The sequence below is a fragment of the Sceloporus occidentalis genome, unplaced genomic scaffold (assembly GCF_023333645.1).
Source record: "Sceloporus occidentalis isolate IW3139 unplaced genomic scaffold, rSceOcc1.0.p SCAF_1, whole genome shotgun sequence".
Taxonomy (NCBI): Eukaryota; Metazoa; Chordata; class Lepidosauria; order Squamata; family Phrynosomatidae; genus Sceloporus; species Sceloporus occidentalis.
This window is the reverse complement of record NW_028316981.1, coordinates 146,603,321-146,629,247: the sequence shown is the minus strand read 5'-3', so window position 1 is coordinate 146,629,247 and position 25,927 is coordinate 146,603,321. Positions and strand designations below refer to the sequence as shown.

The following is a 25,927-nucleotide window of genomic DNA, read 5'->3' as shown; positions in this document are numbered from 1 at the left end:
AGAAGCAGAAGTCTTGTTCTTTTGTGTCATTTGTAGCAGAGATATGATTGTCTGTACTAGGCCTTTCTTTTCTTTTTCCAAATTACAATTTTGTAATATCTATTTATGCATGTTCTGTCTTTTTATTCCTATTTACCTAAGCTCTGGTTTGTTAGCAATTGGCTTATTAATCTTTGTTTTTATATTATGGAGAAAAGAGGTAGTCAAAAATATGAATAACCTTTGTTCAGTGAAAATACTATAAAAGAGTAGAGCCAGATTTATTTTCCTGATAAATGTTGAGTTTCTCTTAACTGCAATTCTGAAATACAAAGTACTCCAAAAACCTTTTTTTTCCATGGATGGCTAAGTAGTGACACCTTTGCTTTCTGACAGTTCAGTTTATATAAACTTTGTTTAATGCACAAAATTATTGAAAAAACTGTATAAAATTACCTTCAGGCTATATGTATAAGGTGTATAAATGAATTTTGTGTTTAGATACAATAAATCTCATTATGTATGTATATGTAAATACAGGTATTCCAAAAGCATTTTGAATAAGAGGGAGACAGCCTGTAGAAATATTAAAATTACTGTATATACTCGTCTATAAGTCGACCTTGTGTATAAGTCGAGGTCAACTTTTGGGGCCAAAAATGTGGGTATGTATATGACCCGTGGATACGTCGAGGGTCGGACTTAAGGGGGCAGCCCAGCATTCGCTTGCCCATGGAAGCCTGCCCTAGCTAGGCTTTCCCCCGCGAGGCAGCCCAAAGAGGCAGAGTCCCCAGGGCAAGAGCTCACCCTTGGAAGCCTTTCCCTGCCTGGGCTTTTTCTGCAGAGGTAGCCCAGTGAGGGAGAGTCTCCAGCGTGAGAGCCCGCCCTTGCAAGCCTTTGCCTGCCTGGGCTTTCTCCCACAGAGGCAACCCAGAGAAGGAGAGGCTGCGGGGCAATCACTCGCCCTTCCCAGGGTCTCTCCAACTGGGCTGCCCCTTGCAGAGGCCCCGCTGTGGAGAAGCTTAGTCAAAAGACCCAGGATTCTGGAGGCTATTTTGGGGCAAAAATTTCTTGACTTATAGTCAAGTATATACGGTAGGCAATTTTATTTCATTATTTGGTAATGATTGTGCTTTTTGTGTTAAGTACCAACAAACACATACTTAATATGATCTCAGGGGAACTTTTCTGTAATGATGTCGTTGTTAGTTTTGAATAATGACATAAAATGAAAAGAATTTAATATTTCAATAACAGTTGCTCAATATTTGAATCCTGAAAGCTGCCAAAAGCAAAATAAATAAATAAAAATAAAAAAATGTACGTAATAACACTTTCATATATCTAGTCAATTAAAATTCTTGGGAATTAAACTGTGAATTAAAACTCTTTGCACATGATAATGGCTTTTTCCCACTGAGGATGAATTTGCAAAGCATAAATGAAAATTGATATGTTCCTTTAATTTTTAAAAGTTCTAAGATGTAGAAGAGGTTTGTTTAATGCTGGAGCTTTAAAAAGTTACTTTTTTTTGAATTACAAATCCCACAATCTTTCAACCAGCAAGGACAATGACAGCACTGACTAGAAAGATTCTGAAAGTAACAGTGCAAAAATGTAACACTTCCTTTTGTGTAATACTCAGTTTCAAAAGTCCCTTGAAGATGTTACTTATCATTGCTTGTACATGATTAACCCAAGAAGCAAACATAGAATTATTATTTTCATTTTCCCTCTGGTCCATGATGACAAGCCGTTTATGTTAATATTAGGTTCCATTGACTTCAATACCTAATTCTGGGCAAATATATCATTTAATGAACAAAACTAACCACAATGTGTTCCTCAACCCTTGTTAAGCTTCCAGTTGTACAGCAGAATCATGGTTTAGGTTAAGATCTTACATGTAGAAGGCTTGTATGGGGGAGGGGGCACTAGCAAGGCTTAAAAGGAGGGAGGGCAGAAATCTAGCAGTACCTTTAAGCCTAATGAGTTTATATTTTATCGTGAACCTCCATGGTTATCAGTTCACCATCTCAGACATACTGCGGAAGGCCTTGTTGCTTTGCAAGCAAAACAAATTTTAAAACATGCAAGCCCATTTAGCTATGGTTTGCTTGGCACAGGTGTAACCATGTTAATGCCAATCAAATTCTGGAGAATTCACTTTAATCTGTAGCTTTGAATCCTGATTTAAATCCTGTTCTGTAACAAGGTGTAAAATAGTCAAGGTGTTACAACTGACTGTATATGAGCATTACAGCTGTACAGGCCCTATCAGCCTGTTCTGAAGCTGTACAGGAGCTCCTGTGGGTGCAGACAGACTTTTTACATAACTGCAGTATTTCCTATTCATGTTAGTCATGTCAAAGTGAATGAGGAACGCTTTACTTTCAGAGGTGCTACATATGTAAGAAGCCACTGGATTGGGGCAGGTGAAGCGTGCATTGCTAGACCTGGGCCTGTCTCAGTAATTGCCCTCCACTAAATGCTCTGACATCTTAACGGTGATGGAAGAACACAGAAAGGAAAGGAAAGGGGGATAAAAGAGATAGATAGATAGATAGCTAGATAAAGAAAACACTTCTGTAATAACAATAATCCTTTGCCCTTCTATAGCACCTCACATCCGAGGATCTCACAGTGCTTCCCAGACTTAAATTACGCCTGTGAGGTAGGTAAGCATTATTATCCCCATTTCACCAAGGCACAAAGAGGCTTTCAAAAACATAAATATATACAGCATTGAACACGGCCTCTAATTTTGGGTGCCTAACACTTGCAGCCTAAGCCTGTGTATGCCTACTCAGAAGTAAGTCCCACTGATTTCAGTGGGTCTTTCCCTCACAGGTAAGCATGCACAGGACTGCAAGCACACCCCTTTCCCCCCCTCAGGAGGGACTAGAAGTCATTGGGAGTTAGGGGTTCCCAAGTCCACATCTATGTTGGCTTGGACCTCTGGAGCTGGCAATTCTATTTTTAGTTGTTGTAATGTTATTGCATTTGGATGCTTCCTGCTTTTAACTTGTAGGCCACAGCAATTTGTTCTTCACTGTTGAGTAAGAAGGGCTGGAAAGAGGCGAAGCTGCATTAGGGGAAAAAAGAAAAGCCTCTGAAACATGTTTGGTGCAAGGAGCCAGGTTGACTCCTTTTCTATAGCATTTGTGTCCAGTGAACTTTTGCACATGCCTGGGAGTAACAGGGGTGAAAAATAAAACATGTCCTGTCTTCCAGCGAATCCGAGCAACAGTAAACAGCCAAGAACAGAAGAGGTTGTTGATGGACCTAGACATTTCCATGAGGACAGTAGACTGCCACTTCACTGTCACTTTCTACGGTGCACTGTTTCGAGAGGTATGACTTATGGCTCCCAGCTTGTGTACTGTAATTCATATATTTGGGCTGCAGTCTTACATTGCACATAGGAAGCTACTTTGCATGTCCCTTTATACTATACATTGATAGTACTTTGATTCCACCTCAGCTACCACAGATGCAAATGCTGGGTTTGTATTTTGAGAAGGCACCAGAGCTCTCTGGCAGATCATTCTAAATATGCCATAAATTTACCAATCCCAGGATTCCAGAAGGTGGATCCCTGGCAACTAAAGTGTTATCAAAGTGATACATTCTAAAGATTAGAGATACTTAGAATGAAAGTTGGGAATGTCTTTGTACAAAATATTTTTCAGGTTTTTTAAAAATATCCTTATGCGTTTAGTTGCATTTCTCAGAGGATCTTAATACATCTCTGTTTTCTGTAACTATTTCTTAATGTAAGTTTTTATGAACCATTGAATAGGGATGGATTTAGCGACTGCTGTCTGAATTTTATTTGAATCTTGTTTTTTACTAGCAAGAATATCTAGCTTTAGCTATTCTTTATGCATGCTCATTTTTATTGTCTATATTATTTGTGGGTTTTAATATGCAGAATTGAAAACTACTTCAGATTTTTTTTTAATGAAAAGCATTGTAGAAACAAAACAACAACAATACATTTTGTATGTTTGGGAAGCAACCTTGGGAGCAGTTTTCATTTAAAGGTGGCAAACAATTATGTTAAGTAACCAAAATAATAATAAATAAAAAGCACAATCTGTAACACAGAATATAAAAGTGAAACAAAACATGTTCAGCAAACATGACAATTGCTAGATAAAAAGTACTAAAGAGGGCTCATCCTGTTAAAATGTGTCATGTGCCCTTCAGCCTGAAAAGCTTTACAAAACAAGAAGGTTTTCTGTATGGAATAGAAAGTGGCAGATGAAAGGACTTCATTACTAATGTGTGGTCCTCATTCATGCTTAGCCTGAGGGGTTATTTAAAATGGACTGTATATGTATTTTCAACCCCTTTGCTGGGTAGTATAACATGTAGATGTGATACTACCCAGCATCCTCACATCCTTGCAGCTCTCAGAAAAGTTACCTTTTGGATGACAACTCCCTGAATCCTTCAGCTCTTAGAGTTACAGTCCAAAAAATAACATTACCAAGATGTGTAAACTTGTTATATCTTAATGTAGTGGACTAAGGGCTATTCCCAGAACACTAACAGTTTAGGACCACTTTTCTGCCTGCTCCAAATCCTGAAGGCTGTGCAGGAGAGAATCATAGGATCATAGAGTTGAAAGAGACCAACTAATCCAACTCACTGCCCTGCAGGAAGACACAATCAAAGTACTCTCGACAGATGGCCGTCTAGCCTCTGTTTAAAAACCTTCAAAGAAGGAGACTACATCACACTCCAAGGTAGCATATTCCACTGTCGAAAAGCTTTTACCCTCAAGACATTCTTCTAAGGTTTAGGTGAAATCTCTTTCTGTATAATTTTAAGACCATAACTCACTTTGGATCCTCCCTTTTCACTTCCCTTTTTGATGGAAGGATTCACATAACCAGTTGAATGATTAAAGAGTGATTACAAATCATTCTGAATTTTCTTCTGTTTAACTGTACTGATAAAATGAAAATTGTACATGTTTATCATTTGCAAACCTTTGCCTTTCTCTTTCTTCTGATCACTCATTTCCCCCTTTCCTTCACCAGCCCATGTTTCCCAAGTAAAATACACACACACACACCCCAATAATTCCACACAGTAAGGACAATGTTTAGTACAAGAAACCTGGATTATATTTTTCAGAGTAATGTTCTGCTGGCATAAAATGATAATTATTTGTTGAGGATGAAATTCACATGGGTCTGTGAATTTCTGTTCTGGAAACACTTTTTACTTAATCATATTTCCTTCCCTCAGGTATGTTAGCTTTTGAAGTTTTTCCCTCGACAGTTAGAGAGGAGCCAATTTTGAGGTGTGATTTGAATTATAAAAAATAAAACAACTATGCATTTCTTTATTTTCACAATCTGGCAGAGATGATACTCCAGGAATTGTGAAAATCAATTTAGGAATTTTGCAAGAAAGGAGATGCTCTCTAAACATTAGGAAGAACTTCCTAACAGAGCTGTTCCACAATGGAAGAGACTGCTTCAGAGGGTGATGGGTCCTCTGTTTTTGGAGGCCTTAAGCAGAGGTGGGATCACTATCTCTCAGAAGTACCTACTTTGACCCCTGTGGCCCTTCCAACCCTATGATTCTATGAATTTTGAAAACAGAAAATTGGAATTCAGTGCTAGGAATTTAAAAAGTAAAAACAAAATTTTTGATCAAACCATTTCCTCTCATTCCTCCCTTTCCCCTTAGCTCTTGTACCTGACAAAGGGACCTAAAAGTCTCAAAGACTTTCTCAGACGTTTTGTTCTTTTTGGTTTATCTAATAAAAGGATCGCCATAGCATGGGCTTTGAAATTGGACTTCAGCTAAACCTGAGTTTTTTTGGTCAAAACAAGAATAGCTAAAGCCTGGTCTGCTGCATTTAGAGTTGTCATGAGATGCTTATATACATACTCAAGTTGAATGCCAGTGATAATGTATGTGGCATAAGAGATTTAATGAAGGTAGTGCAAATGAACAGAGAATGAATGAATGAATGAATCTTTCTTTATATACCGCTATTCCAATGATCACAGCGGTTTACAATCAGTTAAAATACAACAACAGCAAAATCCAATAAAAGAAATCCGCCCACATTAAGCAATAAAATACAAGCGATAAAAATTTCCATCATTCAATCAGCTTTTAAAACCATTAAAACCAATAACACCAAGGACATCCATTACATTACAGCTGTGGATGGCAAGGCTTTCAGGTTTTATTGAGGTGGTATGGTTTAGAACTGGTGGCCACTGTTGTTTACCATCTTATTTTTCTAGGGAGATGTGTGGATTTGCATGGAACTGATGGACACGTCATTGGACAAGTTCTACAAGCAAGTCATTGACAAAGGCTTGACGATTCCTGAAGATATCTTAGGAAAGATAGCTGTCTCAGTGAGTGTGTCTTCCTCCCCCTCTTGATTTTCATCCTCTTCTAAAAGGGATCTAGCACCCTTTTTCATCTTTGAACCCAGTTCTGACAGCTTGTGGTTAATGTATCATGTTTCCAAAGATGGAGAAAGAATAGCACTTGCCCTTCTTTAAGGGTTTGTTTTTAGTCAGTAGTAGGATTTTGCATTGAAGAAGCAACTCAATTTAGACCTGTCTTCAGAAAATAGGTTGATTTTATCTCCGTCCTCTTTGGGCATGACCTGCTTTACCTTCGTCTGTGATCCTTCTTTTACTCAATGGAGGAAATATATTTTTCCTTTGCCAGTAGAAAATAATCACAGGGATCTTTACCACTGTTGTCCTTTCTTTATAAAGGAGAAGATGTTGAAGGGAGGCACCTTGCATTGGGAAGGGCTTAGAGTTTCAACATGCCCTGGAATTTTGATGTCAAGATTCTCTGAATAATGGAAGTGCAAAGGCTTTGGGGTGGGGTGTTTTTTGGGTTTTTTTTGGTACTCTGACCCTTTCATCAGTTCTTTCTTTATATTTTTATATTTTGAGCATATTATTAAGGATGGCTGGCAGAGCCAGGAAAAAAACATGATTCATGGTAATCACTCTGGTGCCAGACTGCAGGCTCAGCACTTTCCTGCCTGTTAATTGCCAGGATGCCCAACCTAGACTGTCTCCACCCCCAATTAAGTGTTGAATTGTGAACTTGTGGCCTGGGCTCTGGGGAAGAGAGCGTAATAGTTCTGCTTCAGCCGGTGACAACTCATTCTTACTTTTTCTTCTCAGATTGTAAAAGCACTAGAGCATCTACACAGTAAGCTCTCTGTAATTCATAGAGGTAAGTGTGACCAGTGTTGTCTGGTGTAAGATTTCTTGATTCTGAAAGGAGATGGAAGAATAATGTTTGAAAGAGTTGTGTTTAATTTAGTGTAAAGTTATCTTATTGCCAGCATCATGTAGTGGTTTGAGTACTGAACTATGATGTTAGAGACCAGGGTTCAAATCCGCACTTAGCCATGAAATGCACTGGGTAACCATGAGCTAGTCACATTCTCAGCATCAGAGAGAGGCAAAGGTTAACCCTCTGAACCCGTTTTTCCAAGAAAAACCCATGATAGGTTCACCTTAAGGCTGCCATAAATTGGAAACAACTTGAATAATAACACAATAACAACAATTTACCTCCCTGGGCTCCTAAAAGCACTAATGTCCCAGTGTGTTCAGTGGTTCCTGTTTTCCAAACATAACTCAAGAGAGTGGTTTTGATAGGTAGTATCAACATTGATATTGGAAATTTAATCTTGGCCATTGTAAGCAGAGATGTAATTATTTGCTAACTTCCTTCTTGAAGCAAATAACAAGTAATTTCTAAAAGTATTTAAATATTTAAAATTATTCTCAGTACAAGAAAATCTTTGAAAACTATGCAGCTTTCAAAAATTATTGGTAGTTGAGGGCTTAACTTTGCATAAAATTCACATATGAATTTTTGCTCAGAAAACAGCATTTTCTCTGAGTGAATTTTTTTCTGCAAGTATATTTTTGCACAGAGTGAATATTTGCACAGAAGTCCCCAACTGCAGCATTTCGTATGCAGAAAATAAAATTTCTGCCCCAAAACACTATTTTTGGTGCAGAAAAGACTTGTTTCCTATGTAGAAAATGCAGTTGTCTTGCACAAAACAACCATGCATAGATCATGCATTGAATAAGTCCCAAATTATGAACGTTCTTGTCAGTCCAGGATTCTTCTCTCAGGGTTTCTTCACATTCAAGAAACATTATTTGGGGGCATTTTTGGGGGGACTATTTTTGAATTCTTTTCCTTATTGTAAGCATACAACTTTGGTATTTTGCTACCTCAACTCTTCTATTTTTTATATTAATATAATGGTACTGATCTACATTTTCATTCTAGTGATGCCCAACAGTGTGTGAATAGAGAATTTTTTGTGCAGTATATCTTTCCCATCTTCTCTTCCTTCTTCTCTTTGCATCTCACTGGTAATTTCTGTAGTGGCTCCAGGAGACCCCCTGAAATGTGAAGGCTGGGAGTCAGAGAATAAAGTGGTGGAGGAAAGATGTTGAATCACACTGTCAGGGAAATCAGGGAGAGGTGTTCTATGCTCATCTAACTTTGGGTACAATTACTATTTGTACTTCGACAGTTAGGAAATGTATATGCTACATGTTTCGATGTATCTAACTCTAGGAATATTGTGATATGTACCATATACATTGTAGGAATCTTCCCTTACTGAATTACATAGGAAGTTCTTTTGGCACCTCTTACTGCAGTAAAAAGTACTGTTAGAAATTATTGTTTCTGTCTGCTCAGAGTAAGCATAACATCGCTGCGGTGATCTGGAGTAGACTGTATGTGGATACCTGGAATTCACTGTTAACAAATCAAAAGTCAGCCCTGGGAAGTCATGCAGCTCCCTCTCAACCACTCCTTCCTTCCCGCCAGTAAATTCCTTGCCTTGGTGCTAACCACAGTTTCTGTTATTCTAGGAATCTCTGGGCATCCTTCACCACCACAGTGTCTGTGTGACTCAACTCTGGCACTTAATGTGGTTAAGAGAACATTTTTTAAAAAAAAAAATCTTGAGAAAGGAGAGACTCGGGGAAGGTGCATGTATTCCCAAGGTTTAACTCTCAATTTCCACATTGTGCTGAATAGACAGCTACTATAGCACTTGCCTTTTGACCTCATTGAATTTTACTCACACAGAATCTTATCCTACAGAATTGTACATGGTTTTCACTGGAATGAACACATTGACATAGACTAGAGCAGGTTTAGGGAATAGCTTTAAACTATCTTAAATTTGTTTTAATTTGTTAATTATGGTCTAAAACACACTACAGAAATAATCCAGCTTGAGACTGCTTTAACTACCCTGGATCAGTGCTAGGGAATTCTGTGGCATAGTTGGGTCCACTTGCCATTAGCCCAAACCACTGGTCAAACATTATGGGAGTTGGAGGCCAAATGACTTTGATAGAGTGGATCATTTCCTTTTTCTAATCTAGAGCCTGAATGAAGAGATCATTTTCTTACCTTTTTGGAATCTGTCAGAGTTGGCAAGAAAAATATACATTGATACTGGTGCCCTCTGGTGGTAACGGCCAGTTTCTGTTGGTGTCCTTTTCTAACGTAACATTGCAAAGAGTGACCAATTCTCTCTCTTCCACTTGTAGATGTCAAACCCTCCAATGTACTGATCAATACACTGGGACAGGTGAAGATGTGCGATTTTGGAATTAGTGGTTACCTCGTTGACTCTGTGGCCAAGACGATGGATGCTGGCTGTAAACCTTACATGGCAGTAAGTGCAAAGAGCTGGGAAACCTTCAGTGCTCTTTCACTATAACTTCCCATTGCTGTCTTGCCTGATTGCTTGGGCATGAGGGCAGAATTGGGTTTTATTTGTTTTCACTCTTTTTACACCACCTTTCTAGCACATGCTCAAGGGAAGGTGCTATCAAAATAAAACTATTTTTTAAAAAAGAACCAAGAAACAGCATAAATACTATTCAAAAATTACAATGAGGACTAATACGAAAGCCAGCCTATATATATATGGTAGTCATTGGAATAAATGTTTTTTCTAACCATGTAAAGAGAACATCAGTAGCAGCAGGAAAAGTTCTTAGGCAGCTGGTATGCTTTTGGCTGCCACAGTGGAATAGATCCTGTCTTGGATAACATGTTTCTGATGGGGGGTTTCTGAAGCAGGAATCACACAAGATAAGCTTGAGAATCTAGTTTATAATTGCTAGGTTTGGAATATGACTTTGTCCAGCTGTAATGCTCTGATCATGGTATCAATTAAATGTCATTTCTATGAAAAGTTATTACTTCAGTATGTGTGTTATTAAATGTGATGTGACAAGGTCCACCTAACTCCTAAGCTGGAGCATTGCTTATTGACTGATATTGACCTATGAAGTCCTGAATGGCCTGTGTCCATGTTATCCCAGCAGCCACTTTGTCTCTCATGTCTTCCACTATGAAGTTAAAAATTAACCAAACACCTCCTCCTAACAAATCTGGGTTAAGATAACAAAGGCACATAGGACATTCTTGGTAGCTTTCTCCTTGGAATATCCTCACAGCATTAAACTGCATCAGATGAAAGCTATGTTTAATGTCATTCTATGCTTACAACACTAGAGAGGTTGCCCTAACCCACCCCCAGTCCCTTCCCTGGACCCCAAGGGAGGAATGGAGAACAAAAGCAATGTCATATCAATCTATCTGTCTTTTGTTTGTCTGTCTAGCCTGAAAGAATCAACCCAGAACTAAACCAAAAGGGATACAATGTCAAATCTGATATTTGGAGCCTGGGCATCACAATGGTAAGACCATGGTACTCTTGTAAATGTGAAGGCTTGTTTAGATTTGTTGAACCCAGATTGGTCAGGATGCAGTGGGGGCAGAGGAGTACTACACCTAAAACTGAAAACATTTGGCAGTCTGAGGCTGTGTGAATTAAATCTGAAGCAAATTTGTGCCTTTAATTTTAAATACATTCTGTTTGTTTTAGTTATTAAAACTTTTCTGCCTCGCCCTGTGTTAGAAGAACTCAGGATTTTGCACACAGGTAAAATTAAAACAGATACGGTAAAACAGTTTAAAACAATAAAAATAATGTAAACAAACTAAATACAAACTGGTCCAAAACACACTGCAGAAATAATCCAGTTTGAGAGTGCTTTAACTGCTCTGGCTCAGTGCTAGGTGAAATTTAGCATTCTCTGTGAGAGAGCTTTGGTGCCAAAATAAACTACGGTTCTTAGGATTCCCTAGCACTGATGCAGGGCAGTTAAAGCAGTCTCAAACTGGATTATTCCTGTAGTGTGTTATGGACCATAATTAACAAGTTAAAACAAATTTAAAATAGTTTTAAGCTATAGTTTTAAGATGGTTTTGAGAGAAATTGATGAGACCTAAATATAGCAAAGATAGCAAATGCAGAACATTGCGTGAAAGGAAAGAGAGGAATTTCAGTATCGGGCACATCACCTCTTTCCCTGTACATGTTGTGCCTTTTACTGAATTATAGACAGGCAAAAATATCACAAAGAAGTCGAAAGATATTTCATGTGTCCTTTGGGGTTGTTCCTATCTCTCTCTGTGTTGTCAAAGCCAGGGGAAGAAATGACAACGGTCATGTTAAATATTGGAGCAGGATTTATATGGAATCCTCCAGGTGTGTCTAGTAAAGTAGTCTTGCACCATTTCTGATTCAAAGTCCACTGTCAGATGGAAGCTGGGATTATTACTGAATGTGTTGTATATAAACTGTCACACTCACGCAAGGGATCATTGAACCTTGACAGCAACCCATCTGGACAGACTGATCGTAATAAGCCAGTTTTCGGGAAAAGGCAGAATATAAATAAAGTGGTGATTAATAATTACAGTATATTATCATCAACAAGACAACATTATTATCATTAATAGTAGTATCAACTTTGTTGTTCTTGTTAACTGCCCTTGAGTCGATCCCAACTCATGGCAACCCTGCGGCTGAGACATCTCCAAGACTCCCTATTTTCCATTGCTCTGCTTAGGCCCTGTAAACTTATACCTGTGACCTCCATCTATCTACCATGTGGTCTTCCTCTCTTTCTACAACCCTCCACCTTTCCTAACATTATTGTCTTTTCCAGTGGGTCATTCTTTTTGCATGATGTGATCAAAGTACAACAGCCTCAATTTTATAATCTTGGCTTCCAGGTTGATTTCAGGCTTAATCTCTTCTAGGACCCATTTGTTTGTGTTTTTGGCTATCCATGGTATCTTCAGCACTCTTGATTTTTTTCCCTATTCGTTTTCTTCACTGTCCCGCTTTCGCAACCGTACATAATAATAGGAAAAACAATGGCTTATACGATTCTAATTTTGGTACTCAGTTGGGTATCTTTACATTTTAGGATCTTTTCCTTCATAGTTGCCCTTCCCATTCCTAGTCTTCTTGTTTCTTGACTGCAGACCCCATTCTGGTCAATGTTAGATCCAAGGTATGGGAACTCTTTTACTATTTCAGTTTCCTCATTGTCTAGGTTGAATATGTGTAGATCTTTCATGGTCATTATTTTTGTTTTCTTTATGGTGAGCAGTAAGCCTGCCTTTGCACTTTCTTCTTTGCTCATTCTTAGTAGTTGTTCCAGGTCTGTGATATTTTCTGCTGTACAGAGCTGTATTTCAGGCGGCAGGAGGAGAGGTATCATCAAACACACAGGAATCAAAACGTACACAATAGGGAGTAGTGGATATTACCATAGAACTCCTAATAGGAAATTAACTAAGAAGTGAAAAACAGTCCAATACATAGAAAATAACCTATTAAATTATAGACCTGTAAGCTAGGCTTTATTCAAAGTACAGATGATTAACTGAGCACTCTCAGTGTCAAAAAGAAAACTGTGAGATTTCTACACTGGGCTGCAACAGGAGGGCATGTCCAGGTGCTGTGGATTCATTGGAAGAAGTTGTAGGGGTTGGAGTTAAGCAAGCTGAGGGAGGCATCTAGAAAGGAAAGGAATAGGGTTCAGTGCCTTGGATAGCTCTTTTTAAGATTCAATCTAAAGCGGGGGGTGGGGGGTGGATCTGTGCCCCTTTGATATTGACAGTTTCTACACACACACCCTTTACATGAAAGCCACCAGCTTTTAATAGCTGGCAGTTGTAGTTGAGATAATGACAGAAAACATTCTAAGCAATTTGTTGTAGGATAAAAAGATTTCCCTAAACTCTGATACACACACATGAAAAGAAACTGCAGAGTTGAAGGTTACAATTCCCAGGGGTCTCAAGAATATAGTTCAGAACTTCAAAGGCAGTGTCAGATCCTTCCTGAAAGCATATTCTGGCTGTGAGAGAAGAGCTCTGGTCACCAGCACCAGGATTTTCAGGAGATCAGTGTTGTAGGGCACACTTCACAGTCAAATGTGCAAATATATTGCTACCTGGCTGTCCAGTGGAAGCAGCACTGATTTCTCTCCCAGTCTCACTCACCAACCCTGTTTTTCTCTTTCTCCCTCTATGCCTACAGTAGGGAATCTGTGTTCAGAACAAACTGAAAGGTTTCTCTTGGCAAGTCAACATCATTCTCTAGGGAACGGTTAGTTTCATCTTCTTGGGTTGGGAGTAGGTAGACTCACAGAGCGAGGGAGAGAGAGAGAGAGAGAGAGAGAGAGAGAGAGAATGTGTGTGTCCCTCCTTATGTAGCCCTTTGAAAATCAAGGGCAAGGAGCATGATTTGCATCCTTCTGTCTCCTATTACATGCTATCCCACCCCACAACTGTGTAAATGTGCTTTATATTGGAGCATTTGTTATCTCTCTGTACTGCATTCAAAGGAGTGGGTTGATATCCACGAAAGCTCATGCTAAAATTAAAACAACTTAAAGATGCTGCCACGTTTATTTTTCTTTCCTTTTTTTCTTCCCCCCTCCTTTTTTATGCTGTGAGGGACTGACATGGCCACTTATTTGGGGGGGGGGGAGTCCTTTCTTGGCACTCTGCATTTGTTGGGGAGGCTGTTGGGCACCTGGCACAAACCAGCAAAACTGGCCTCATAGGCTGCTGTTTTAAAATATTCCCAGAGACAAGCTGTCTCCAGGGACCTGCACAGTCTGTGCCTCAGAGCAACCCAGCAAGTCCAGTGTTTCCAAGGAGGAATGGAAGGGAGGAGGGAGCGGGAAGCAAAGTGGCATCACGGCTAAGCTTGAGGATCATAAACTGAAAAGTCAGTGTGGTTTCATAGGGTTTCCTGCAGATGGCACCAGATACTAACATTGATGAGAACTTGGATCAAGTGTTGGTGTGACAGTGTTTCAGCTACCCCCTCCTTTTCACTGTTTTCTTCCCCTCTATCACTCTCCTTCTCATCTCTCCTTTCTTCTTCTCCCCCCTGTTATTGTTGCTTTTATTTTTAATAACGGTAATAACAATGATGATATAACAACAGCAGTAGGCCTAAGAGAGTAGTGTTGATGCCGTGCTGTCTTTTCCCCACATCCAGATCGAACTGGCAATCTTGCGGTTTCCATACGACTCCTGGGGGACGCCGTTCCAGCAGCTGAAACAGGTGGTGGAAGAGCCGTCGCCACAACTCCCAGCAGACAAGTTCTCAGCAGATTTTGTTGATTTTACCTCACAGTGGTGAGCGCTTTATCTCCTGACATCTTTCACCTCCCCAAATGCTCTGGAGCTCTTGTGGGGTGAACCATCTGCTGGGCTGATTAGATGTTCCCCCAGATGGGCCTTATTTTAACATGTCTGGGAGTTTCAGAAAAATGAAACCATTTTTCTGCTTTTCTCATAAGTACCCCAGAGAGCAAACAGGAGCACAGTTGCAACCAGTGCTTTGGAGTATCACAAAGTTCATTGGGATAATCATTTCATCAGGGCTCGACCTTGCTGTTTGTATCACAGAGCTCATCCTTCCAACATGTGAACTGTAAAGAGGAGTAGTTGCTGGTGGCTCCAGTGTCAGGACAGCCATGAATCTGGTCTGGGTTTCAGTCAGAAGTTCAAAAGAGCTATCCAATGTTTTAGAGGTAGGATGCAGCATCTTGAGTCGCACTTTTGAAGTCTGAACTGAACAGATTCATCCCCTTCCCCCACTGACATTGGAGCCCCCTTAGATAAAAGAGGAGTGCTTCTGGGTTTGAATAGAGCACTTCTCCTTCACTAACTGAACTGAATTTAGCTTTGTTTTCCTCTCCTTCTTCCACACCTCTGACAATTTTAAATTATAAGCATCTTGGAGCAGGGACCTGTCACCTTATTATACATAAAGCATAGTATAGATTAGTGCTATTGTATGAGCAATTCAGAGTGTAGAAAATTTCCTTTTGTTGCCTGCAGCTCCAACCATTGTTATGGCTGGGGCTGATAAAATTTAGACTCAGCTACATATGGAGAGCCACAGGTTCCCCATCTCTGCATTGGTGTACATGCATCTGTTGCAGTAATTTCCAAACAGTGAGGCTGAGGAAGGTATAGACAGGCAAGCTCAAGCCTTTCCCCTTTTCCTTACCAGAAGCATGTTTCATTAAGCTGGTAAGACAATAATCAAAGGGGATAAATTCACTTTATAGCTTTATGTAGGCCATTGATATGCAGGCAATGATGCTTACTAGTGATATGTTTCTTTATTTGACAGTCTCCTGGATTTGGAAAGTGTAGTATAGGTAGATCCTAGCTTGTAGTTTGCATCATAGGAAGAGTGGCAATTTGCAAAATGAAATTGAGGTTTAAGTGTTTTCTTTTTATTATTATTAAAAGCTTGCTATCAGATTGATTTCAAAGCTTATTACACTGATGTACCTACATCAGTTAGTGGTAGAATTTAAAGATATAGTCATGTTAGTCTGTAAAATCGGTATGTAGAGAGATATTGTAGCACCTTTGAGACTAACAGAAAGAAAGACATTGGTAGCATGAGCTTTCATAGACTTCAGTCTACGAAAGCTCATGCTACCAAGTTCTTTCTTTTAGTTAGTTTCAAAGGTGCTACAAGATTTCTTTACATACAATATCAGTTAGATTACCTTAACAATCCAGCAGTATAGTTCCTTGATGTTAAAGAAGCAGCAGTAGCTGCTTTATTTATTTATTTATTTATTTATTTATTTATTTATTTATTTATTATCATCAGCTTTCTGGTATTATCAGCTTTGTTTTACTATATTGTGTTCTTGTATGTCTTCAAAGTAGTTTCCAATTTATGAGGTTTTCTTGGCAAAATTTGCTCAGAGGAGGCTTGTCATTGCCTTCCCCTGAGGCTGAGAGCATGTGCCTTGCCTAAAGTCACTCAGCGGGTTTCATGGCCAGGCTGGGAATTGAACCCTGTCTCCAGAGTCACAGTCCAACATTCAAACACTATGCCATGCTGCCTCTCTTTATTGTACTGTCGCTATTAATTATTATTAAACTGTTACTAAAATTATTACATTTATTATCACATATTATCATTATCATTTATATTATATTATTATAAAACAATATAATACAACACAATAAAACTGATTAGATGAATGGAAATACTGAGTTTGGTAAGCATTCTCCCCAAAATGTGTGTGTGGGGAAAAATTTCAAAAATTTTCCAATCTACTGGTAATAAATATTGCCCAAAGCAAAGCAGATAAATGCATTAAAGTCCCAAAAATGTCCAGTCTTCTCTGTGGTGTCCAGCACATCCTATGAAAAAACCCTCTAGCACAACCAATTAAAAGTAGAAGGCCTGTCAAATTAAAAGCTCTTTGTCTCTAGAAAAAAAAAATTGCTCAGAGGGGAAAAGAGGAGAGAGTAGCCACCAGAGCCTCCCATGGGAGAATATTTTCATGGAGCAACCATTGAGAAGCCTGTATCCCAAGTCCTCATCAAATAACACCTTATGACTGTTACAATGAAAGGTTATAACTTTTCATTTCGCCTTGGAAGGCAGAAGAGTTGGGGAGGCCTGGGCTTACTCTGGTAAAGTTCTGGATAGGCTGGGTGGTAGTTTGGAAAAAGTTTGTTTTGGACAGCTGTGATTAAAGAACAAGTAAAAATTTTCCTGTTCTGTGCTGGGTACATGCTAAAATTAATTTTTCATCAGAGTTCATCAGTGCTGTTCCCCACAGTTGTACCTTGTGCTCACTCCTTAGTGCTGCACATTTTGATCTTCTGTTTCATATAGTTCCTCCCTGCAAAGGCTTGAAAAATATGTGTTTCTCTTTTGAAACAAAATAATTTGGGCCCTGGGCTAAGACAAAAAGTGTGCAATGTCCCAGATTATCAATATTTTGAGGAAAAGGTGAAATATCCAGAGAGCAAAAATGAAATACCTATTTGAAAATGAAATACAGTCAGCCCTTCTTATACATGGATTTTTTATACACGGATTCAAGCAGCCACGGTTTGAAAATGTTCAAAAAAAGTATAAATTTCAAATATCAAATCTTGATTTTTTTATAAGGAAAATTGTTATCTGATTATATTTAATGGGACTTGAACATACATGGATTTTGTTATCCACGGGGGATCTTGGAACCAAACCCCAGCGTATAACAAGGGTCCACGGTACTATTTATACCTATTTGTGTTGACAGTGGCGCCTAGTGGTGATTTCTTGCTAAGACAGTGACCAATTATTGTGATCTTGGGAACTGTCTAGCATTGCCAGGAGAGTTGTGGCTGACAAAACCCTCTGTTTCATCACAGAGAGCAGATTAGTGGTTAACATCTTTGTTGAATTGGGGGAATAGCACTGATTGTTGTATTGGCCTTCCTTCCAATTGTAAGGAGTTTAATAGAAACTGCACATGAAATACTTTTGAGAGAAAGCAGGGTATGAAAAATATTTATTTTATACCCCTAATTCCTGCCAGGGATAATTATTCAGCACTCACTTGCCCATCTTCTTCAGAATCCACTTCTTTTTCCTTTCTGAACTTCTTTCATATCAGGTTGTGGGACTTTGTGTTATCTTCTGACACTGAAAACTTTGCACAGTTTTAAATGCATTTGTCCTGATGCATTTTTCATCCATATTTGGCCAATTTACTATATGTATATATGTCTGTATGCGTATGCATTTTTCCACATTGACTAAAGTATGTTGGTACATATTTTTTAGACATGCACACCATAAATATGGATGTTGTTTCATGTGTACTTTATTTCATAGCAGTGCCCTTTTAGACTCCTTTATGTGCAGAAGTTCAAAATGAGGAGTGCATTTTCTCACAGCAAGTCTGGGAAAGTGTGAAAATGTTGACATTCTGAAATTATGGAGCTCAATTATTTTTCCCCATCTCTGCTTTTGACTACTAAGTCAAAGATACAAGTCTTGCTGTGGAAGTAACTCCATTGTTTTGAAAACAGGCCAGATCTCCCAAAGGACATGGGAAAGGCACGTATGTAAGCCAGTCCTTTACGTCAGCTAGCTCTACTTCCGCTGCCTCCTTCCTGAGGTTAGACACGTGTGTCTCAGTGAACTTTCCTTAAGGATAGTTTCCTTTGGCTTTCAGGAAATGTCACATTGACCCCCAACAGATCTATGTAGGAAATAATGGAATGTGTCAGAATTCTAGTCCTTATTTCTCTTGGGCAACATGCCCAATTATAATGGGAAGAAAAAGGAGACAAATTCTACATGGGGTTATGCTGTAAATAGAAAGGCAAAAGTCTGTTGGGATAGAACAGTGAAGCTCTTTGGAGCCTGAAGGCTACCTGGAGAATCAGGCCTTTGTGTGATGTAAAAATGGAGTCCACATTGTTCAGCTGTAACTGGTGGTTTTTCTGTTGTTGTTTTGGAAGATTTTAGAAGCACTTGGAAACATTCTTTTTGTCAGAGCCGGTGTGGTGTAGTATTGAGCATTGGACTACTTTGGAGACCAGGATTCGAGTCCCTGCTCAGGCGTGGTAATCCACTGAGTGACTTTGGGCAAGTCACACTCTCAACCGCAGAGGAGCACAAAGGCAAACCCCGTATGAATAAATCTTGCCAAGAAAATTCGGTGATAGTTAAATACTGAAGAACAAGGCCTTAGGGTCACTATAAGTCAGAAATGACTTGAAGGCACACAACAAAAACAGCAGCAACAGGTATTGCACAGCTGTCTTCTGCATTACAAGTGGGTAGGAAGAAGGAGATACCCAAGTAAGTCCCAGTAGCTCAACATACAAAGAGTATTTTGAAGTGGACTCAGAAAGAGAGAGGGAATCAATCATTGGTCTTTGTTATTACACAGCACAAGAGTTTTCAGAAATCTGAGCTCTGTGATGATGCAGCAAGAGATGGGCAGGAAATATCCCTTCAGTAAGCATCCTTCACTTCCTCCCAAGTTGGGCAAATCCCAGCAGTTATAGTAACCTGATGATAACAGTTTTGTTTCTCTCAGTGTGAGGCTTTACACCTCCTTCCCTTCTCCACCAAAGCCTGTGTACGTGCCAAGATCTTTTTCAAGTCTCTCCAAGCATCTCTCCCATAAATACCCTGCCAGGAAGAGAGTGGATATTACATCCTGTCTTCAAAGCTATTTTCTGCTGGAAGCAGACGGAAATAAGTTATCTTTTACCCATTCATCCCCACATGCCTCCCCGTCATACAAACTTTTACCAGCAGCCCATTGTAGTTATTTGCAGAAATTATGATAAATAATGCAAAATTATATGTCACAACAGTAAGTTAAACAGATCAGAGGTGAAAGAAAGGTAACACACCCCATCTTCGTTTTCAGAGTCAATAAATGAATGCTGGATGTATCTGTTCATAGGAGAATGTACAGGGCTAGGTCTACATTGCAAACTTATATCTATTTAATGCCAGTTTATCTGTGCTTGTGTCCTGCATAGAATCCTTAGAAGTGAAGTTTGGTTGGGGAGCAAAGGAACATCCTTCCCATCTCTCATAGACTGCAGTGATTGTGATTTGGCTCTCCTTTGCCCTCATTACTATAGACTTTAGTCCTGAGCACATTCTGTGTGTGCCAAGGGGCCATCTGGTAAGTAGGTTGAAGAGTTAAATACTGGAGAACAGGTCCACAAAGCTGACCAGCCCTGTGGTTTACCTAAGTGGCCAAATTTTAAGACATGAATCTCTGCAGAGGGAAATGCCTAAGTCATCTTTATATACATTTGTTTTCCTGGGGGCTGGAACCTGGTGTGATCAGGGTAAGAGTTGGAATTGCTGCTTACATACATAGAAACCAACCAGCCTACCTTGTGAGAGATGCTCATTGCTGATGTAAACTCTGAAGCAGAGACAGTGGCTGGTCGTAATAGTGGGAGAAGTACCTTCACAAGTATAATGTGGTCACTAGGCTGTACTGAGAAATAAATTGTAATTGAGTGGAGTTGTCACCAGCATTGGAAGCTGCACTTCATCTCCAGGCCTGATCTCAACCATTCCCCATGTTGGAGACAAAGCAGAGGTTTGAGAGGGCTATGGGTGCTTCATATCCAGAATGTCTCCACTTCTGTCTCTACCGCACCCCTATTCCTCCCTCCTTCCCTCTCTCCACTGGTGGCATAATATGTATAAGGTATATGAAGTTTGTTGTTGTTAACCAATAATTAATTTATATTTGTGCAACTTTTATCATTATGTTGTGTGTATGCTAATGTCACAGTATGTTTTTCATGTTTTAGAAATATAGGAATTCCAGATAAGGGTGACTCAACCTACCTACACACACACACACACACACACACACACACACACTATTGATTCACATTTAGCTCTAGCATCAAGCATATATTGATGTTTGAAGAGTCCATATTGTCAATGTTGTGGTGCATCTTCTCAGGGCAGCTTCTTTGGCTGTGCTAAAACATGTAACAATCAGAGAATACATAACCAGCATGGATCACAGTAAGCTTTCTAACACTATGTTGGCCCATCTAACTCAGTATTGACTATACTACATAGCAACAGCATGCCACAGTTTCATGTAGTGGTCTTTCCAAGACCAGCCTTACCACTAGAGAGAGTTAAGCAACCATCTCAGGTGATAGATGCTAGCTCTTATCAAGGTGTAATGACAACAGGCTCTTGACTATTCTGCTCTGTTGTATGTGCCTACAGCTGTTGTTCTTGTTGCTGTGTGCCTTCAAGTTGTTTCTGACTTATGGTTACTCTATCATGGGATTTTCTTGGCAAGATTTGTTCAGAGTGGGGTTGTCTTGTCCTTCCTTTGAGGCTGAGAGAATTGCACATTGTTGTCATTGTTGTTAGCTGCCCTCAAATCAGCCCCTACTCGTAGAAGGCCTTTGGATGAGACACCTCCAAGCCCGCCTATCCTCCATTGCTCTGCTTAGGTCACCAAGAATCATAGAATCATAGGCGCTTTACAGAGCGCCCAAAAATGGCACTCTGCCGGCGCCCGTGATTGCAGCGTGAAGGAGGCACAGCAAACAAACCACGCAGCTCCTTCGCGCACATGTCTCCAGTTCTTTTTGCTCCACTTATGAGGCAAGTGGCAAACTGAAATAAGGAAAACTTCCTGTATTTATAGACATTCTGCACACAATGAGAAACAAAACTTAAAAATAATAATAATCCAGAGTCCCCAATGATTTGGAAACTTTCCATATGTTGGAGAAACTCTCCTGTTGTGCCGTGTTGGCGAGAGCAATAAACTGGAGGTAGAGGGGGTAGAGCTAGTGAGCTGTCTGCTGTGTTCATTCATCTTGTTTTCAAAACGACTGAATAGGGCTATAAGATTTTTTAAAATAACAACAACAACAATTAAAAATTGTGTCAATGCTCAACAATTTCCATCTGGCTTTGGATATGTATAGCCCTGATATCATATTGGTACTGTTAGTTTAGTTTATACTCACTTTTTGATACATAGGTTCCCGCAGTGACAAACAGTAGAAGAACCAGTTAACTATTGATTCAAAATCAAAGCAACAGTAAAAGAACTTCCAAGCAGGAGATGTTCTTACTACACGGGCTTGTACTGTTTCTTCAAATTCAGCAAAGTAAGAGTTTCATCAGTGCAAATCTGGCAAAAAAGCACATAATATTATGAAACCCACTGGGTGGCCTTGGGCAAGTCCCATGCTTTGAGCCTCAAAGCAAAGCAATGGCGAACCTCCTTTGAACAAACCTTGCCAAGAAAACCGATAATTGCCATAAGTCAGAAATGACCTGAGGGCACACAGCAACAACAGCAACCAAGTTACACGGAGATGAGATCCAGAAAGGATTATTAGGAATTTTCCAAAGTAACCTTGATTGCATTGCTTGCTTATGTTGTTGAGGTTGAGTCTGTTCAGTGCTTAGTGAGTCTACCACCCTGCTTTTAAAAGAGATCAGTCTTCTGTTGAGTCTAGTTTGACTGTTTGACTATTTGCATATACAGAATATAGATACAGAGATATAATTTTCTCCCTTTTTCTTTAAAGCTTGAAGAAGAATTCCAAAGAAAGGCCAACATATTCTGAGCTAATGGTAAGTTTATTTAGATGGCATTCAGAGGTAACACAAGCTGTTCTGAATGTATATGGGGTTAGATTGGTGGGTGGGGTGGGTGGACTCATGTATAATCCCATCTCCAAGTTGCAACATCTGATCTGAGATGATGCAGCATCTGCATCTGAGGAAGCAGCAAGTCTATGAAATCTTAATAATATATACATGCACACAGTGTACCATATACACAGAAGTTTCAAAGGTGTAACAAGATTCCTTTGCATACTGATATTCCAGACTAACATGGCTCTGAAAACCATGTTGTTTTCTTAAAACTTTTGGCCTGCCCCCCCTCCCAAACTATTGTTCAGCTACCATGTTCTGTTCACTTTTGGGAAGTGCTCATGCGCAAAATATTTCCAGCAGTGAGAGAGCCATTTGCTCCCCCACTCCCACATTTGTGGTATGTATTCTTTTCCTTGCAGGACTCAGCCTTGGAAAGATGAAATGACTGTGAGGTGCTCCAAAGCCTGCCATTGCATTTTGATCCTTATTAAGGGATGGTTTTGGTACCTTATGTGAGTAGGTTTCAAACAATGTGGTGGAACTAAAAAGATAATAATAATAATAACAATAATAATAATAATAATTTATATTTCCCGCCTCTCCCTGTGGATCGAGGCAGGATTACAACAATAAAAACAACGGCCTGTTACAGACAGGCCAAAATAAAGCTGCTTCGAGTCACTTTGGAGGTATGGTATTTCAATGATGCATGAGTCCTAAGAGTCCAAAAGCCACACCAAAGCTGCACTCCAGTCCTTAGGACTGGAGCATGGCTTTGGTGCGGGTTTTGGACTCTTAGGACGCATGCATCATTGAAATACCATACCTCCAAAGTGACTCGAAGCAGCTTTATTTTGGCCTGTCTGTAACAGGCCAACATTTCCAACAATAAAAGCTACAGTATCATATAAAATATACTCAGTAAAACATTAGCACCACTATCAATTACAATAAATTGACTAAATCATCATCTAAAATATATACTATTATGAATGGAGGTGGAGCATTTTTTACTCTCTTATAACAGATTGGGTGGATAAGCAGAAAGTAAAATGTTAAGTAGGGACTGCACATTTATTATCATCTTTGGAGACAGGGGAAGGTCCAATTTTAATGTTTTGTTTTTTTAAAATGTTCTCTGTTCACATACATAGAATATCTCTTTCCTCCCTCTGCCCCACCCTCTTCAAATTATATAGCAAGGTTTTACCATGCAGCATTTTAGTACACACAGGGTTCACTGGAGTAGATAAGAGGAAATAAGCATGTTGTGGCCAAACTCTGGTTGGCAGCCCTGCACCATTTCTATTGAATTAGGATGTTGGATCACCTTTCAGATATATCTCAGCATTGTGGTATTTTATGGCTGACATTAGTGTTGTAAGGTCCTGTGGTTTGGATTTTCCTCTCCCCCTTTTCACTTTCCCATGGCAGTAGACACTGTGGTGCTGGAATGGGCTTGACATTTTAGGCTGAGGCTGCTTCCATGCTTTCCTGTGAAGCTGAGGTTTCAAATGGAAAATGAGATGATGTTTCAGGCACAGGGAGAGCTCATTTTCTTATTTGAACTCTACTTTGTACTATTGACGTGGTTTTCAAAATGTGTCCTGGTGAACCCTTGGGTTCCTTGAAAGCTTTTCAGGGGAGTTCCCTGTAAGGCTATCATTAACTGGAAACAAGCTTTGTGAAGAAACGATTTTGTCCATTAAAAAGAAGAAGATATTGGTTGTATGAAGTGAGAGGACTACAAGTTTAAGCCTGTAAACAACATGAACAGATTGTGTTCCTCACTCTAAAAAAGAAGTAATGTTCATTTTGATCTAAGGTCTATCTAGGCCAGCTTTATCCTCCCACACTGACTAACCAGATGCCTGTGGAAAGCCCAATGGCAGGATCAGAGCTTAGGAAAATTACTGTTTGGGACTGCAGTTCCCAGAAACACCTAGCCACTATGGTAGCAAGCCAGTGTTGGCTGGGGAGTCCTGGGGTATGCACAGTCCAAAGAAATAACCTTTTCTAGCTCTGAGCATGACATGAGGACAGTGGTCCACTGTTATTTTGAGGCAGATGGGTTCCAAGGCTGTCAAGAAGCAGCTCTTTGGTTGGTCAAGTGGAAATGCTTTCTGAGGTGGAAACTTTGGAAGTAGCTTGTTTTTATGCATTTCCTCCCTCTTTTACACAGTTTTTTTTCCTTGGATTAGTGATTGTGGATCAGAGGGCCTAGGTACTCATACATTTGCTGAGGTTAGGGGCACAGGACTCCCATGAAAGTGGGGAAAAGACAAATCAAAAACACTGTATATTTTTTTTTATCTGAGGGAAACACCTCTAGAGATCTCTAGGTCCTCCAGTACAACTCTGTGGTCAACATCTGTCAGAAATTGACCATAGAAACATGCTGGAGGACCTACAAATGCACACAAGTGTTTTCTTTAGGAATTTCTAGAGAATGGTCAACATCTGGCAGAGTTGCTCTTGAGATTCTTAGATTCATACTAATAAAATCCATAAATCCATAAATCAGATCCATAAAAGTCAAAAATGTAAATGTGGATTGACAACTGTAATCATCAAGGTTGGGGGGATCTCTCACAAATGATCTATGCAGCTGTTTACCCAGCAGGTGGGAAAAAAGTAGAAATGGGCCTCGGCATGGTGGAGCTGTGCCTGTCTCTCCTTTATCTGGTTGATGCTGTACTTCAAACAAATGTACAAGGATTAAAACTGCACACTTTTTGAGTGTTATGTTGGCCCCACCCAGTGTTGGTTCTTAGTGAATTCGTAGTAGAACTAAATTGCTGTTATAATTAAATGTTCATCTAAGCTTAGAGGAAATAAATTTGTATGGCTTTTTTAAAAAAATGTATTTGGCATGAATAAATACCAATTTACAGATCCATGTTCTGATAATGAGCTCTCCCCATTAACTGGGTACTGGATGCTTACTGTTATATACTTAATATTGGCAGCCAGTCTCCCATAAGCTTAGCCCTGACTTGTCCCTTGACTCAAAGTGCCAGCAAGAAAGAAACCGAGACAGAGAAATGAAAGGGAGCGTGTGTCTGTGTTAGCAGACTTTTCCTCAGTGGTACCTGGCAATAGTGCTTTGTTAATATTTTGGATACAAAACCAAATGTTTTACTCACTTTTTATCATATTCCTGTGGAGGAATATGTTTCCTTGACAGCTCATCTAAGTGTAGTGTCACATTGTGATTGGTCTGGTTCACACATTGCTCCAACATGTACATCCCATACCCAGTGAGAGTTCCTATATGTACACCCACATCCCTCTGCACATAAATGTTCAGTATGAATTCATGTCTACAAATGCAGTATTTTATAAAATGTCACCACCCATGTGATTAATACCCTGCTTTCTTGTGGCATATTATTTGCATGAGTGGAAAACTGCTTCTATACAGTCTGTCCAGACATATGCCTAAATTATTGAGGAGACCTATTGAATCTATGAGAACTTGGTGCGTCAGCAAATTCCAATTATACCAATTCCATTGAGGGGCTGAACAGACCGGCAGTTTAAGCCGGC

At 39.6% G+C, this 25,927-nt stretch overlaps 1 protein-coding gene across 3 annotated transcripts in view; it reads left to right on the top strand.

Annotated features, from left to right (window-relative positions):
• LOC149322365 (dual specificity mitogen-activated protein kinase kinase 6) overlaps window positions 1-25,927 on the top strand; it is a 213,608-nt gene that overhangs the window by 116,772 nt on the left and 70,909 nt on the right. For all 3 annotated transcript variants that reach the window (XM_089540393.1, XM_089540409.1, XM_089540401.1), the window contains exons 5-11: window positions 3,214-3,333; window positions 6,258-6,374; window positions 7,170-7,221; window positions 9,588-9,715; window positions 10,671-10,748; window positions 14,423-14,562; window positions 22,306-22,351. In XM_089540393.1, the coding sequence (XP_089396519.1) occupies window positions 3,214-3,333; window positions 6,258-6,374; window positions 7,170-7,221; window positions 9,588-9,715; window positions 10,671-10,748; window positions 14,423-14,562; window positions 22,306-22,351 (681 nt within the window). The remainder of the gene's footprint in view (window positions 1-3,213; window positions 3,334-6,257; window positions 6,375-7,169; window positions 7,222-9,587; window positions 9,716-10,670; window positions 10,749-14,422; window positions 14,563-22,305; window positions 22,352-25,927) is intronic.